At 41.6% G+C, this 17,535-nt stretch overlaps 1 protein-coding gene across 7 annotated transcripts in view; it reads left to right on the forward strand.

The window, feature by feature from the left end:
* The window catches only part of MTHFD1L (methylenetetrahydrofolate dehydrogenase (NADP+ dependent) 1 like), a 276,590-nt gene that overhangs the window by 75,689 nt on the left and 183,366 nt on the right, over positions 1-17,535 (forward strand). For all 7 annotated transcript variants that reach the window (XM_090041346.1, XM_090041382.1, XM_090041366.1 and 4 more), the window contains 2 exons: positions 4,231-4,333; positions 8,992-9,068. In XM_090041346.1, the coding sequence (XP_089897472.1) occupies positions 4,231-4,333; positions 8,992-9,068 (180 nt within the window). The remainder of the gene's footprint in view (positions 1-4,230; positions 4,334-8,991; positions 9,069-17,535) is intronic.

The raw sequence follows: 17,535 nt of genomic DNA on the forward strand, positions 1-17,535 counted from the left end.
GGAGATTCCTGAGAGACGCTTATTAGAGAATATTTTCATTTTGTCTTTGTTTACACTGGAGGTGTCTAGGGAAAAAGAGGTGCTGATCTTACAGTTATTCAAGAAATATCAAATGTGTCTGCAGTGGGGATAAGTTTCTCCCTGCAGCTAGAGCTGCCAATTATTTTGGTCTACTTAGTTTAATTTGCAGCATCTGAATAAATGCAGTGAAGATTCTGTTGTAGTTAATGTAATGTTAATTTGTAATGCTACATTACAAAAAAGCCTTCAAGCTGTTTTAAAAGAATGTTTTTAAGTTTTAAAAAAGCTCAAAAGTTAAGGATTTTTGGAATTAAGGTAACTTTGCAATGTATTACTTATTTGGTCTGTCCTCTCACCACATTCTTCACTTTCACTGGCTCCCAGAGGTCTTATCTAGTCTGTGTCCTGCTCCTTGTCAGATGTCTCTTTCCTCATTTTATTTCTCCCTGTTGTTGCTGAGTCTGAGTCTTACCCTTGGCTCCTTCTCCTCTGTTATTCCCTGTACATGTTCAGGTCACATTTCCTACCACCTTCTCGTTTTAGTCAAGCAACTATACCTCCAAACCAGCACAGGGGTCACTGAGAGCCAGGACAGATGGTATCCCTGCTTTCTAGTTCTAGTCCCAGGGCAGAGTTGCAGGACTAAGGAAAGTCCTTTTCAATGCTAAACTGGACCATATGCCCTGTGCAAATGGGAACTTTAGGGAATTTAGATGATAAAAACTATTTAAAATCTGTACTGAGCATGTGCATGTAGAAACTGTCACTTAGTCAAATTTGGGTAGATTCTAATAAAATATTTTGGGTGAAATGAGGCTGGTGAATAACAGTGGTACACTTTTGATAAAAAGGCTACTGTGACAGTAGGTTGAGGCTCCTGGCACTTTAAGGGGAGAAAATGCTGCAGTTGGGCCCCAGGGCAACTGAATAGAGGCTAACTGCAAGAAGGCATGCTGCCAGGAGTCTCGGCAGTTGAGGCAGGGAGCTGCATCTGCTGCCTAGAATAGTCTGATTGTAGGAGAGCCGACAGCCAGGAAAGCAGCTGGCTAATAGGAGACTGGCTGCTAGCAGACAAGCAGGCTGCTGAGCTAAACCCTAGCTGAGAAAGCAGGCAGGTCATCAGCCGCAGGGAGGGAACCTATGGGGAGCTGCAAGATCATGTGACTGGACAGAGCAGGGCTTAGGAGGCAGATGAGGCCAGTGCATGAGACTGAGTAGGGCAATCTGGCCCTGCAGGCTGAAAGGGGAGCAGTTTCTAAGTAGCGGGGCAGAAGGGTACTCCCTGGCTGACTTGAAATGCCCTGAGATCTGCAAACAAGATGCCCACAGTCTGCAGGGAAGTAGGACCCAGTATGATGGGGAGTGTGGTGGTTCAGCCACGGAGCTGAGGATACAAACCAGAGAGGGGAAGCTTTGTTATGTATATCTAGTGAGCTGGGGTCTGTGCTGGGACCCAGTGTGGGGATAGTTTTCAGTTATAGCCAGAGTGCTTTCTTACTGCATTGCAGTTTATACTTGTGTTTTGGGCTGGGAACTGCAGGGAAGGTTTGGAGGTCCCAGCGGTGTTGGTAGGCATGCAGCTGCTTTGAATCTGGCCAGGGGTGAGGCAAATATCAAGAGTAGTAGAGGAAGGGCCAGGGGCTCATTCCCCGAGCAAGGTGCAAACCAGGGTCAGGGACCCATAGCCCAAGAAGGGCTAAGCAAGTGCCCATGCAGGGTGAAAGCCAGAGTCAGGGACCTGTAATCTGAGAGGCAAAAGCCAGGTTCAGGGATCCATAGTCCATGAGGGGCAAGATCAGCGTGGAAGGGCAGAGACCAGGGACCTAGCTGCCTAGAGGGGTGAATTCTAGGGACAGATGCCCAGAGAGAAGGACAAGTGACAGGGCTGGAACTGAGGAGCCTGGCCCAGTGCAATGGGCCTAGGCAGAAATGGGCCAATTAAAGGGAAGGGGTGGATGCCAGGAAGGCCAAGGGCCCAACAAGGATATAGTAGTGGCTGGACATTGGCTTGAGGGCAAAATTCTTCACCTAAGTATGGATCAGTAACACCTGTGGGGCTTGGGCATGGGCATGAATGTAGGGGAGGTTGGAAACCAGGAATAGCCCATAACGGAACAAGTGCCAGGGAGCACATACAGACCAGGAGGGCCCAGCTAATGAAGGGCTAGATTTGAGATAGTGGGGTCTGAGAGGGGATCTGCTGATGAAAGAAAGACGTAGGTGTGTTCTAGGACCCTTAGACAGTTTCACGTTTACAATCTAACAATTACATCGAAGCATGGCAGACGAGAGTGGAAGGGGAAGGTACCTAGAATTAGGGCAAGGCAGTATCTGTTTGGCCAGCAGAGGGATAGCACAGTTGTCCCAAAACCCAGTCCTGCTACATCTTAATCTGTTCCCAGAGTATGAGGACACTAGAGCTTCTCAAAGAAAAGCTCACTACAGATCGTTAGGTTGATTAAAACATTCTTGGAAGCAAAGGAGCATTGAAATTACAGCCCGAACAGTTTGTAAGGTAAAGTTACAAGCAGCTGAAAACAAGTTCTGATATTGGAAAGTGCCTTAATAACACCCCTTCCTTTAATAATTTAACTTTCTAGAGTTGAGTTGACCTGTTCCTAGCAGTTTGTTTGAATTCATTGAAGAAAGCTTTCTGTGGCCAAAGGGCATAAAGGCACTTTTTCTGTGTTTTGTAAAATTGCCTTTTTTGTAATATGCAATTGCTTTTGATTCTGCGCTGATTAATTTAAGGAAGGATTTTGATACTGCTGAATTAGTAGCAAGTTCTTTAAAATATTTTTAATGTATTGAGCTGCCCTTTCTAAACGGTAGATAAAACAAAAAAATAAAGATGTAGGAGCTCTTAAGGTAGAGAATTAATAAGGCATATTGCAAGTTTGTACAGGCAGTCCTCAGCTTACAACCTTTCGAGTTACAATGTTTCGCACTTGCAGTGTTTATAAGTTGACACCTTGTTTCAACTTTCTGACATCAGTTTCAACTTTACAATGCTTGATCCTATGCGACACCACACCAGCAAATAAGTTTGCTGCATCGCTTATCTCCCTGTGGAGAACTTCTGTCCAAACTTCCTTGACGCTTTCTTTAAGAAAGTAGACAAGACTCCAGAAAAACCTGCAGCCAAGACTCCTGAGAAGGCTCCAGCCAACAGCCCTTCAAAAAGTTCAGCAAAGTCACCTCAAAGAAGTCCTTCCAAATCAATACGATTGCTGTTTACAATACAAATACATTAATGTAGCTGTATTACTCATCTATAATTGATAAAGTAAAACTTCTGGGGTATTTTTAGTTAAAATAGGGCATCAGGCCTTGGGTCAGGAACTAATCCCCCATTTATAACATTTTTTCTTGAGAAAATTGGTTCCGAGTTGCAACGTTTTGATGTAAGACGTGGTTTTCAGGAACCAACTGTGTTGTAAGTCTGAGGACTGCCTGTATTTCATTAGCAAAGAGTAGCTCTGTAAAACAGTAGGCACCAACGTTTTAGGCAGAAGTGCCACAAACTAACCCCGTGTCCTTCCCAAATGCCACTCCAATACCTTTCTCTTTCCCTACCTGCTGCTCTTCTTTCGACTGCCTACCCTAAGCTCCCTGCTCAATCTGCTGCATTGTCTTCAGCTTCCTTCCCTGGGCTCTGTACCCCATCTGCTGCTCTGCTTTCTGCTTTCTGCCACTGTGCTGCTTGTCCCATTGCTGATCTGCTGCATGCCACACGCAGGCTGTCTGTGCCATTTGTAGTCACCCTGCTGTAAAACAATTTATTGAGATATGTAGGGACACGTCCACAGCCAAGAAAAAGGTTTATGCATATTTTTAATTATCTTTTTCATATCGTCTGCTGTATTTCATCATCTCTTTGGTTTACTTTGAGAACATTTCTGTGTGGCAGAGAGAGCTTTTGTTTAATAGTCTTTAGATATTTCTTCTTTGCTCTCCAACCCACCTTCCCCCTCCTGTTTTTCTTCTTGATGTATGAGCCTTCTGTGGACTTTATCACTTGAACCTGATCCAGCATGCTGTGATTTATTAGTGTTTTCAGCCTGACCTCTTTTTTTTTTTTTTAGTGGAAGTGTTTGGAAAGAAAATAAGAGAGAAATTGGGGTGGGTATGTGTATTTGTGTAGTTTTTTGTTGTTTTTTTAAACCGGAGAGTCTGCCTTACTGCTTTTCTTCTCTACTTTTCATCTAGAGGTTGGGAATAAGCAAAACTAATCCTGGCGCTTTAACAGAAGAAGAGATCAATAAATTTGTACGTCTTGATATTGACCCCTCTACCATTACATGGCAAAGGGGTAAGTATCTGTGGTCACAAAAGTCCTAGTTGCTTAAGTAAAATGCTTAAATAAATTTGGACCTAATTTAACTAGTCTAAAGAGTTGCCTACAACCTACTTAAAAGAACAGTATATTTGCAAGTGACATACATGTACATGGCATAAATTTGGAAATGGCATGTTTCATAATTACTTAGTTTTTGCTGTCCATAGACACTTGAAATATTATGTAGGCATTTGCTAATTTTGTTTTAAAAATAGTAATCTCTGGGTTTGCCTACATGTGCATTTAAGCATGCCTAAATTTAATGTGCATTAGTTTAATGCACGTGAAACAGGTTTAGGCAGGCATCTGTACGTGCAAGCGTTAAAGCACATTGACGCTGTCTGTGGACTGATTTAGGACTAAAATTAGTCCCACATCGGTGGACACACGCAGCGTTAATGTGCTTTAACGCATCTACAGGTTCGTTAGTACGCTTGAACTATTCACGCTTAAATTGGATACTTGCATTTGCAGGTATCCAATTTAGGCTCAGATAGCCTAAATTCCCAATTTTAATGCACATTACGGGCGCATACGTGTAGACACATGCCCTTAATGTACATTAACTTAGGCTAATATGCATTAAAATACTGTGTGTAGATGCACCCTTTTTGTTGTTGTTTGGTGCAAGTCCACATACCTTTAAAACTAGAGGCCTCTATCGTCACTGGGATACAAAATATAGAGAGAGAGTGTGTGTGTGTGTGCATGCGCGCACATGCACACATATATGCACACGTGTGCATGTGTACATGTCTATGTATGTATATAAACATGCCTGCACATGCACACAGGCACACATACATATGCGCATGCACACATATATGCATATGCACACATATGCGTGCACACACACATACACACACATATATGTGTGTGTATATATATGTATCTGTATGTATGAAATTTTTAATATTGACAGCTCATGGCTCTTAAATTTTTTATTCTTTTATTTGTTCTTGTTTTAGCTAAGCTTATTGCAATTTAGACCATTTAGATTATGCATTATTTCATATCACATTTGCATAAATTAACAGTTTAGACTGTGAACTGTGTGTGGATAAAGAGGCATTTAAATATTGTGATCTTAACTCAGTGTTCTGGACCTTTTTATGTTTATAACATGTTTTGGGTATTTTCTTCTGATCATAGAAAAGAGAAGAGGAAAATTTACAATGTAGTTAAAACAGAGCATGTCAGCCAGTCAGTAGTTATGCTCATTCTGCTATTCTCACTTAGTTTCCATGCTCTGTAGGTTAATGTTAATATTCAAGAAGAACCACGGTGACCTCAATTCTGTATCTTGTTAGTGCAAAAAAGACTGCCCAAGGTTTTGGACAAATGCCAATTCTCATAACTTAATTTTCCTCCTAAAAGGTAGAGGAGCTGAAATATCACTTAGCCTTGCACCTGATACAAAGGATATTACAAAGATATATTGTTTTTAAGGTTCTTAAAACAAATACTAGAATCCTAGTTTTGATTCAGTGAAAAATGCTATTAATGGTCTTGACTTTCACTAATAAAAATTGTGAAAATGAGTGACCATATTTCTCTGCTGTTGTTTACTGTGTCTGCTTGTATGCACAGTCTGTCAGTTACTGGTTATTTCATTAATATAACTGGACAGTGTGACATGCTATTTTTAGTATTAAGCTAACTAGTATCTGAGCTTGTAAGAGTCAGGCAGACCTATGAAGGGAGCATATGGGACCATTAACAGTGTGATGTAGGTTTTTAATGTTTTAATTAAGATGTGTTTCTGAGTGGGCCCCATGACTAAAGAGTGTTAATCCTTAAGTGAGCTATTCAGTTCATCCCAAACAAGTGCCAGTGAAACCTTTATACCATACTACGTCACATATAATGTGCATGCCAAACGATTGTTTTAGGAATGTTTTAGAGCATGAGTAACTGGTGACTCCTGAATTGGGGGGGCACCCGCAGAAGCCGCCGACAGTAGGGGCCCTGTCAGGGGGGCCACCAGCCCTGCCAACGGTATTCATGTCAGCCTTCGGGAGGCCACGTGCACCCCCTACGAGTCGGCTATGGTTTAGAGAGTTTTGAAGTACTTCATTGGGCCTGTTTCTGGAATCCTTATGCCTGTGAAGCTGGATATGTTAGTTACCAAAAATCCAGCTATACAGAGCTGCAGAGTTACATAGCTATCTGAAAATGAACCAACAATGACCCAACAGCAGCATTTCCTTACCTAACAATATTGCAGGCTTAAAGTCTACTGTCTTGTGCAGACTGAAAAACTGCTGCATCTCACTGAAAAGTAAGGACACTGCTTTCCAGTGGCACTGTTTTCCTGTTTCTATTCCTGGATTAGACTTTAAATCCATTACTTGCTCAGGATTGAGCCTGGTTATCCTTGTCTTTGAGAAGGTGTAATTTGGGTATGTGTGGAAAGGGAGAATTCCATCCTCTGGAGAGAAGAAGGATCATTTCTTTGCCAAGTTGATTTTTTGTAAGTGCAAATTTTTTGGATTTTTTTAAGTGCAATTTTTTTTTGCATCACATTGTTCGCTTATTTGGAATATGTGATCCACCAAAACTCCAAGATCTTTCCAGCCTAGTTATCTTCCATTCTGGATTTGTGCATTGATTATTCTTCTCTAGCACCTTATGTTTATCTGTGTTGAACTTCATTCTCTTGCCTGTAGCCCAGGTCTCCAATCCATCACAATCTTTTTGAAAGCTATTCCTATCATCCCAAGTGTTTGAAAGCCTCCCCATTTCATGTCATCTGCAAGATTGATCAGGAAGCTATTTCAGTATCTAAATCATTAACCAACACTTTTTACACAGCCCGTGTATCCAAGACAGGCAAACCGTTATGGAACTCTACTTGAAACTTCCTGCCATTCTGTCATTGATCCATTTCTAATTACCTTTTGCTTGTGGTTATTGAGCCAGTTATGTATCTACCCAATCTTAGTTCTGTACAGCCTGCCTTTTTCCAATTCAATTCTGGAATATCATGTTGGGACTATATCAGAAGCTTTGCAAAGATTAAAAAACACTGTCCACTGCATTTCCTTCATCCACTTAACTTGTTACTTTGTCGAGGTAGAAAGTAGTAAAATTCTTCTGGTGTGATTTGTTCTTAATAAATTTATGCAAGCTACTAGCGATCAGCTTTACCTCCTCCAGATGTTTACGAATTGACTGCTTAATAATTTGCTCCAGTAACTTTTCTGTAGCACAATCCGGTAGGATTAAACATATTTTTTTATGAGTTGAGTTAACAGTCACATCTGAGTTGAATATTAATGACCCAGAGATGCATTAAGCTGTGAGTGGTAGAACCACATAGCATGGCAGAGCTTGTGATAGAACTGGGTCTGAACCCATATATTCATGTGAAACACAGATTTATAACAAAAATCCAAATGAACCCTTAAATATAGAACTACTATAATCAAGCCAGAAATTCATTTATGGTTACCATTTTTTTCCTAAAGAAAATACTATACATTTCCTTTAGCATCCCTTTAAAATACAAGCTTTATTCACTAGCAAGTGTAATTTGAATAGAGTTCTTTGAATCCATGTAGAAATTGGTATTTTTAGCATAATTAGTAAATGGTTAATGAATAATTATTAAAATTAATAGTGTAATTATATTGCAGTCTAACATTTTGATCATGCATTTTTCAGTATACTAGGAGTAGAACCATTGGCTTAATTTGACAGGATAAATTATATTTTTCCCAAAGACAGTTTGTCTTCTCAATCATTTATCCTGATATGGAGGATAAAGTAAGCCGTTAAAATTCTGTTCTGGTTTGTGACAAGATACATACTTGATGTTGTGGTTAAAGCTTTAACTGGTAAAAAGATGGAAGGATTGGAGACTTATTCATATAGTTGTAATGTATATGCACTGGTTTTTAGTGTATAAGAAATTAACAGGAAAAGTTCTTGGTTCTTGTTTTAGTTGAAATCAGAATTAATTTTATGACTGCACTGGCAGTTGGGGTGACTCTCTACCACAGAAGGATATGTCTCATGTGCAATAATCTTGTTAGTTTATATTCCTTCTCCTAAAAGGATACAGAAACAGGCTGTACACTTAAAAGTTTAGTGGCTCAAAAAGAAGATGCTGGACAAAGACATTAACTCAGTTCTCATAGATATTCAACTGCCAACAGTGAATTAAAAAGCCACTTTTGGTGGCACTTTGCTTGTACATATGTCTGGATGAGTACCAAAGACACTGCTTTGTAGATATCAACACTTACGCCTCTGCTAACCTCCTGAGGGTCTGTATATACAGCGCAAGGCAGAGCTGCCCAAAAGCAATGAGATATCTCTGTGCATGCTAGGTCTGGATCTGAAAGCAGGGCTAGCCCATGCTGTTTCTAGTTTTTGGGGCTAGTGCACACAGAGCCAATTTGGTGGGTATCTGCATGGCACTGCCTAGCACGTAAGTGTCCCTACTTTTTTGCTAATTCTTAGCAGGAGCTAATACATAAAGAAGTGAATGGAAGCTAATATACAAAACAGGAAATGCTTGGATACATGTTTATTTGGATAGAGCACTGCACCCAAACAATTTATTGCATTTGAGTCTTTGGCAATGCCATTATGTTTGCTCTTTCTTTTCTCCCCCTCTGTTTCAGTATTGGACACAAATGACCGATTCCTACGAAAAATAACAATTGGGCAAGCAAATACGGAAAAGGGATTTATCCGTCAGGTATGCAAAGCTAGATGCTGGGATGCTTCTCAACAGAATTTTCTTTGAATTTATGAAAAATGTTTGCTCTTCTACTAGCCATTCAATTAATTACTTAGGACTAGGTTGCTCTCTGTATGATCCCAGTGGTATAATTTTAAATATTTTCTGTTTTTTCAGCTTTCTGCTTTCTTATCCTCCCATCCTCTACATATTTGGGTCATGAAAGTGTAAAAGCCTGAAGTGTGTGCTTCACTTTTGTACTCAGAGATTCATTGACTTCATTAGGGCAGCTAACAGTATGCAAAATTATGTGTATGTGCAAGTCTTGGAAGCTTCAGTACCTTGTGAGAATAAATTGTAGCACTGCATGAGAGCTGTTTGAAATCAGTTAGTGAAGAATTTGCTGCCAAATTGAAATGTAATATCCATTCACTTTAATTATTCTAGAGTTCTTGAGCTCAACTTTAAACAGATGGATTTTTCTAATTTGCTGTCCCTAAATACCCATATAGTCAATGCCATATTTACTCAAGTGTAAGATGACTTTGAATACAAGATAACCCCATAATAATTAGATCCTGTGTGTGGAAAATTTATACAAGTTATAATTTTCCAGGTATAGAATCTAATTATTGGAGATCTGCCTTTGTTTCCCCCCTCCCTCTTAGTGTCAAACTGTGCTTTCTCTAAGCACATGAAAGTGAAGTACATTTGAAAACATTTACCTTGAAATAAACACAATTTACCATATAAGCAAATTACTACAGGTACCCATAGACTTAGTTTATCCAGAATTAATGCATGTTACTTTTTTCTGGCTGATGCAAGTTTTAGCACAGATACTCCATGAACACACTTTTAAGCTGCACTTTTATACTTGTATATAATATGAACTACGCATCAGATTAATTTAAAGTGAAAAGGTTCATGATTCACTATCTAGTTCATTGAGTTGGGCACTAGCAGTCAACAGCATTTCAAGCCATGGTGACCCCACAGCTCAGCATAGCAGTCAACAGCATTTCAAGCCATGGTGACCCCACAGCTCAGCACTGCTGAGTGTGTGCGTTTGTGTTCTTCACATATCTTGCCAAAAAAGATCCATGTGCTAATTATAATTAGCTCCCCACTCATGACTAGGTGTTCTTGTAATAAATCCTGGGATCCTCCAAATTATATACAGATGAGGCACAGGGCAACCTGGCCCAGCTTCACCTCATGGAGGGCAGGGGCACACTAATCATTATGTGACAAGCTAAAGGGGGTGCCAGAAGGAATTCTGGGTGAACTGTTTGAGGCCCCATTTGGTGCTGTTTGCCAGACATTTAAGGATAGTGAAGGAAAAGGAATCATTGTAAATAGAATAGAAAGGCACAGCTCAGCTATACCTTCAAGGAGTGAAGAGGAAGGAAAAATGCATTCAATGTAGTAGCTCACCATGACTTGAAAAAAAGAGTCAATGCTGAGGGGGACTGCATACAGTAGGCGGGACTGCATACAGTAGGCACTACCATATATCTTATTAATTTGGACTGCATTAACCTATCCTTGTGGTAAGTCTCCATCAGTATTTTTCCCCATATGGTCCATGTGTTTTTTTTATTCATGCTCAGTGTTGGTGTAGTTCATTAACTACATAGTTGGTTTCCATTTACTGAGCACAAGTTGTTTTTGGCAGCAACTTAATGGTAGACAATGTATTTAATAATACATTGTATGTAATTATAAGATGAGGGTCTTTTTTTTCCCCATACTGCTTGAGTTCGGGGACTTAATCTTGTAAATATGTTAAGTATTTCTGGTTGGTTTATAGGGGCAATTTTTTATCTTTTTCCATGTAGGAAGCTAATGACTTATACATTAGCGTAATTTGACAGTATTATAAGTGTAAACTAAGAGGAAATCAAATTAAAACAGGTGAAAAAGTTCCTTGTAAATATATTGTTCAGTAATACATCTTTCCTCTAGGGCAATACTTAGTATCATCACAAGCAAATTATTCAGAAGTGGTTCATTTTTTCCATCAAAAGGCCTTGAATAAATTAAATTACAGTCATGTGAACAGTACTTACGCAGATCAGATGCGACGTTGCATTGATGCACACTTTGGATGAACAAAATGGCATGAGAACTAGAACAAGGAAAATAAAAGGAGAAGTGGTGGGAAGAAAGCATGGGATATGTATTCCATCCCATGCTTTCTTCCCACCACTTCTCCATTTAAACACTTTAACACGATTAAAACACTTTAAAAAAATTATTTAAAATTCCATTCATTTGAGCAAGGCTTATGAGAGGCTGGCAAGACTAAGCAGGGTGAGCCCACATCCTGCTGCATCTTTCAGACTGTTCTGAGAGGCCCGGGCAAATGTTATGCTTTTGGCATGATTAACGTGTTCATTGTGCCGTAAATGGCACAGATGCTACATGTGCACCTGATTTTAGGGCACCATAAAATAACAAATCCTCTATAAAAATGTTCCATTCATAAAAATGATGCAGACTATTGTTTAACCCCTTGTAGCATATGCATTGTGGCCTGTAATTATGTATCCATGTTCAGAGTAATTCAGGTCAATGAATTTAGCATTATGCTATGGCAATATGGCTCAGAGGAAGGGAAAATGGGAAAATGAAACTGATTAGTTACTTTTTTAATACATTTCCAAGGAGCAGTTTAACTTGGTTCAGGGCCACTGTGAGGCATGTTCAGGTGGCAAGGTAATAATGCAGGGGGAACAGAACTTCAGGATAAATAAGGCTGCTTTCCTAAAAATCTGTGCAAATTTTACTCTTGAGCTGCAGTGAATCATAGAAACATAGAGAAGTAGGGCTGGAAGGAGCTTCCAGAGGTCATGTAGTCCAACCCCCTGCCTGAGGCCTGATCTTCACCAGTGGCAGAGGATTTAGATGAGAGGCCCCCTCAGCCTGAAGAACTGTGTGGCTGTCACTGACTAGAAGCTTGCCACTTTCTACCTCAATTGGCCAGTACCTAACCACTTAGTTGTTGGCAGATCAAGTCTCTTGCCATGATGGCTTGTGATGCTCTGCTGTGTTATAAAACCTTGCAGTGGTGATTATTGACAGTTTTGCACAGGTGTAACTCCTGAGATCTGAAGGGGCTACTGGTGACATGCTCCTTCCTACCTCCTTTCTACTCCAGCCCAGATGTGTTCCTCTGCATTGTCTAACTTACTCCCCGGACTGAGCCCTGTACATCATTTCAGTCTTTTGAGGATGCTTCAGGAACATCATCTCTCCATAGCTGGGCTGTTATGGCTCTTTGTTGGGATGAATTACGGTTCCTGAAAAATCTTTTGCTGCTATTTTATGTGAACCAGGGTGTTAAAGGTATTGAAGGACAGCAGAAAATACACATATTTGTTATACCTTCCCTAATTTCTGTTCAGCAACACTAAAATTCTTCCCCACTGAATATTTGTCATGCTATGCCTATCTTTTCAGCCCTTTCTAGCATCTGCTTTGGGATAAGATATTTCACAAATGTCTTTCCTTCTTGTGTAGGACTTCTGCAAAGGCTAAGTGACTCTGCTGGCTTTAGGTGGTTGGAAGGCTTGCAGAGTCAGCAGCCTAGTAAATGTATGTGCAAGTCTTCAGGTTCTGTGTATGCTGTTACTCTGAGGACCCTGACACATTACATTTATTATATAGTTAACTTGTTAATTATGCTATAAATAGTTAACCTGCCATACATTCTAGCAATTAAGGATGTAACAGAGAAAACATTCCATACTGGAGGTCTTGTTTTGTTCCCTTTTCCATAGGTATTTCTGCAGGTATTTCTGGTTTTCTACCTGCTGACACACAGGGAGCCCATGAGCAGGTAGAAAACCATGCAGGGCTGCCCCACGTGCCTGTCACCCTGCCCATGCAAGGAGTCCATCAGCTGTTGGGTATCCAGATATCAGCAGACTGAAAGCCTCTCACTTGAAGTATGGCATTAGAAACCAGTCCCTGATACCGTGCCTCCCACTGCACTCTCTGAACATCTGGGCAGGCTGGGACCCAAGTCCCTTATGCTGGGATCTCCACTGAATGGGATCTGACATATTTTATACTGGATCCCCAAAACTGTGTGTTTTCCCTTGGAGATGTGGCTTGGCAGGATATATAATTTTGAGGGGTAAAATTTGTCATATATTGACCCTGCAATTATATTAATGCCTGCCAAAGGCATGAGACATAACTTGTTCATAAAGACAAAGAATACATCAGGAAGTCATGTGCTGCTGTTTATCAGAATCATCATCTCCTGCATCTGGTATGGGAGTAGTGGGGAAACACTGGTCTTGAGAGTTAGTTGCCCTTGCATTATACTTGCCAAAGTAGAGCACTATTTTTATTTACCTAGAATTCTGTTTTATGAAACCCAGACACCAACATAATTACATTGTAAAATGAATAGAATACTGTAGGAAAACAAAACTTATAAATCTCTCATAGGCACAATATCCTGATAAATTTGGAGTTGAAGGGGAACCTAAGTGCTTAGCAGGTGGAGAGGGACTCCAAGCTAGGAGACAATTGATACTTGGGAGGGAAAAAAAGTAGGTTTACATTTCCCCCGTACCACAGTATTGTAGTACAGCCTATACTGTTTACTGGCTGAACTCCTCCCTGGAGAAGTTTCAGGCTTGCTCTGGTTAGAGCTCTCTTTCAGAACAGTTTTATTGGGACTGTCTGCACTGGAGCCTCTGCAATATCCAAATTTGCCAGGGAGTTGGACAGTTCTTGGCTGCCATAATAAATGGCCTCCAGTTTGGAACCCTTGGTAAACATGAGATCAGGGAAGTTTTTGGTAGGTTTTGGGGTGCTTGTTGTATTCATTGTCTTGGGTGCAAGACATCTTTGAGTTCAGTAATGTTGTCATTTATACATGTATGTGTGTGCACAGGCAATCCAGTTCCTAATAATATGGGCAGGTCTATACTGGAGGTCTTGTTCTGGTCCCTTTTCCTTGGATATTTTTGCAGAGTTCCTTTTCTGTTACTCAACACCAGGACCAACAGTGAGAGTGCCCCCTTTTTTTTTAATTTGCTCTGACCATGTCTTAGTTTTCCGTGTTATGTTATCTCTTCTGATGGGTTTGAACACACAGCTTCACAGAAGTCAGTGAAGTCCAGGACGTCTTAGGGACTCTTCATAGAACCATGCAGGGAAGCCATGTCTGTTGTAATGAGCATGTGGCAGAAGTCTACCTCTGTCTCTCCCCAAAAGCTCTGCTCTGTGACAGTTTGGTTAATATGGGCCCTGCAGAGGGCAGACATCCTATCTCTTTAGGTAACCTGAGTTGGAGACATTTCTGAGGGAGGCTCTCCCTCTGCCTACGTGACTGGCATCACATACCTAGGTAAGGGGCTTATGCTCCTTCTTGTTCTAAGCAATGCCAACCTGACTGGGAGGGGGCTAGAGACCCTGCCAGTTTGCCTGGCAACTAGTGATTCATTTCAAATTGGTTGGCTGGCAGTCAACAGGTGCTGATCTCCATTGGACCAGGTAAATGAGGAGGGGCAGTAGCCATGATGAAAACTCAGAGAGAGAAGAGCTGGACCATGTGAAACTTGCTGTCTCTTGAAACTCATGATCAATGAACTGCCCGTCTCCCTAGGGAATTTCCACCTGCCTCTGGATGATACTTGTGAGTAAGCTACCTGAGCTCTAACTAGATATATAGCTTGTAGTAACTCAGATGTGTGATCAAAGGCTTCCCAGCCACCCTGTTTACTCTGTGGGATTTCTCTGATATTGCTTTACCCTGTACCCTATTGCAAACCTACTCCTTGTAACCAATAAAGTACTCCTTTGTACCTGACATAGGAGACTTACTGGGAGAGGGGTTAGATCATGCCTCAGGGTCACTTTGGTTCGGCTGACTAAGCGAGACCACTATTTGTGCTTCAGTCTAAGAGACGCACCCCAAGTTCTTGAAGTGGGTCATGTACCCTCAAGAACTACTAGGCCTGTGTTTCCCATGGGGCACAGTGCCAGGATCAGGCCAGACCCTGGGTGATGGTGGCAGTACCCCCAGGCTAGCGGTTGTGCTCCAGGAAGGGGGTTGGCTAGATGTGAAGCGCTCCCAGGAAGACGCTCAGAACCAGGAAAGTGGCCAGGCACCGTGAGGTGGGTGGCTCAGTGCAGGGGCACCCCCTGCTGGCCCACCACAGAGCAGATGCAATCACCACTGAGCTAGCTATGCTTCCTAAGAGCTCACCCCCAGAGTAGTACAAGCCACACACATACCAAATCAGGTTAAGCTATATATGAATCAGTGAGGTACGGGGCTGTTGTTGGAGGACTTCCAGAAGCATGGTAGTTAGAAATGTGTGCACATGAGCCATAAAGCAAACTAGCAGGAAAGTTCAACTGGAAGTAGAAGTAACTCCTGTTCCAAGGAGGATTATTTACTGCAATTTAGGATGCCAGATTACAACATAATTGTCTAAAAACTGATTTTGCAGGCACCCAAGCACGCGAAAGTGAACTAAATGTATTTGCTGTAACGTAACATCCCCATATAGAGAAGACCTAATGGCTTTCAGAAAATTCACCCCCAGTTTTGTTTCCCAGTGGTGTTCTGGGTTAGTCTTCTAATTACAGATGTGAGATGAAGGTATAAGAGTGTAATATGCAGGTTTTAACATTCCTATTTAGACTGATTATTTTTTCATTTATTGAAGTATTTTGAATATATTTGGAAATCGATATGTAGTCACTGTAACTTAGTGTGTGTGGAAGAGACTTCCCTTTCAACACGCGCCTTCTTTGACATGCAAAAAAAAATCAAAGTTAACGAATATTAACAGATTCATAGCTGTAGGGTTGGAAGGGACCTAAGTAGATCATCAAGTCTGACCCCCTGCCCTGGGCAGGAGAGAATACTGGGCTAATATGACCTGAGCTAGGTAATTGTCAAGCCTCCTCTTGAAGACCCCCAAGGTAGGAGCCAGCAACTTCCCTTGGAAGTTGGCTCCAGATCCTAGCCACCCTGACTGTGAAATGGTGTCTTCTAATGTCCAGCCTGAATCTACTCTCAAACAACTTATGGCCGTTATTACTCTGGGAGGTGCTCAAGGGAACAGGGTCTCTCCCATTCCCGCTGGTCCCCCCTGGTAAGTTTGTAGACCGTGAGACAAGTACTAAAAAATACTGTATTTGTGGTACCCCCTTCTAGTGCTTGGAAGAGAACATTCTCCTGCTTTTAGATCTGGTTCAGTTATTTTGCTGTAATTATTAGTTCAGGGCCATATTAGAAGCAGCTCTTTACTTTATAAATTGCCCTTTTGTTTTCAGTAAAAGTGCATGCAGGGGCAGATACTGCTCAGCATTAGGGTATTATGCATTGGTCCTTAATTGGCTAAAATATTAACATGACCGTGTCCATGTTTTACATGAACCTCTTTCTTTCTTGTATTCAACTTTGACACTGTTAGACTGGTTGTACATCATGTCTTACCCTGCTTTCGTATAGAAAGAATAGTTAATGAAACTTCCTTTTACAGTGTAGTCAGTGATATAATTAAAACAAGATCTTGTATTTCAATAGATACATATTATAGATAATTGGAGTGTTCTAACACCTTGAAAATCAGTGATGTGTATAGAAAGACAGAGCACAATAGGCAGGGATTTGCATTTTATGGAACTCATAGGTTGTGGTTTCTAAAGAGTGTTATGTGAATTATGACCTTGATTCTGCAGTTACTGCTTTTACTCAAATCTAAGATGAGTCCTGCCCTGCTTTCAATGTTGTGAGGGAAAGTCCCTCATATTGGATTCAAGTATAAGGTGAGGGGGGACAGTTTTGACTCTGACCCCAAGCCTGTGGTCAGAATTGGAGTGACAGCTGCTGCCCCTGCCTTCTGCAGCCTCTGCTTCCCTTGCTTATGCTCCCTGCCATTGCTTACTTCCTCTCTGCAGCCCTGACCCTAGCTCTGGGACGGGGGTAGAAGCTACTGCCACCACAGCTGCCTCATGGCCAGGGTACAGCTGGAGATGGCACTTGCTCCATGTTCCCTGCTCTCAGCCAGTTTGGGGTCAGCTGCAAAGGGAAGGTAAGCAGTAGTGATGAGGGGGCCCTAGAGGGTAGGGAAGAGGAGGCAGCATGGGGGTCAAGTGATAAGGGGGACAGGTGACTGGGGATGCAGACACCACGGGGAGGGGCAGGCATCAGGGAGTGCAAGCACAGGGGAGCAAGTGGAAGGGGGTCAGTAACAGAGGGGAGCAGGTAGAAGGGTTTCATAGATTGTTAGGGGCTGGAAGGGACCTCACAATATCATGCACTAGGCAGGAAAGACAGCTGGGGTCAGGTGACCCCAGCAAGGTGACTGTCCAGTCTTGTCTTGAAGATTTCCAGGGTAGGTGATTGCACCACCTCTGGGGAGAGCTTATTCCACACTCTGGACATCCTGACTGTGCAGAAGTTTTTCCTAGAGTTGAGTCTGAAGTGGTCTTCCAGGAGTTTGTG

Source organism: Crocodylus siamensis, chromosome 1 (genome assembly GCF_052110815.1).
Source record: "Crocodylus siamensis isolate JL-2025a chromosome 1, ASM5211081v1, whole genome shotgun sequence".
Lineage (NCBI taxonomy): Eukaryota > Metazoa > Chordata > Crocodylia > Crocodylidae > Crocodylus > Crocodylus siamensis.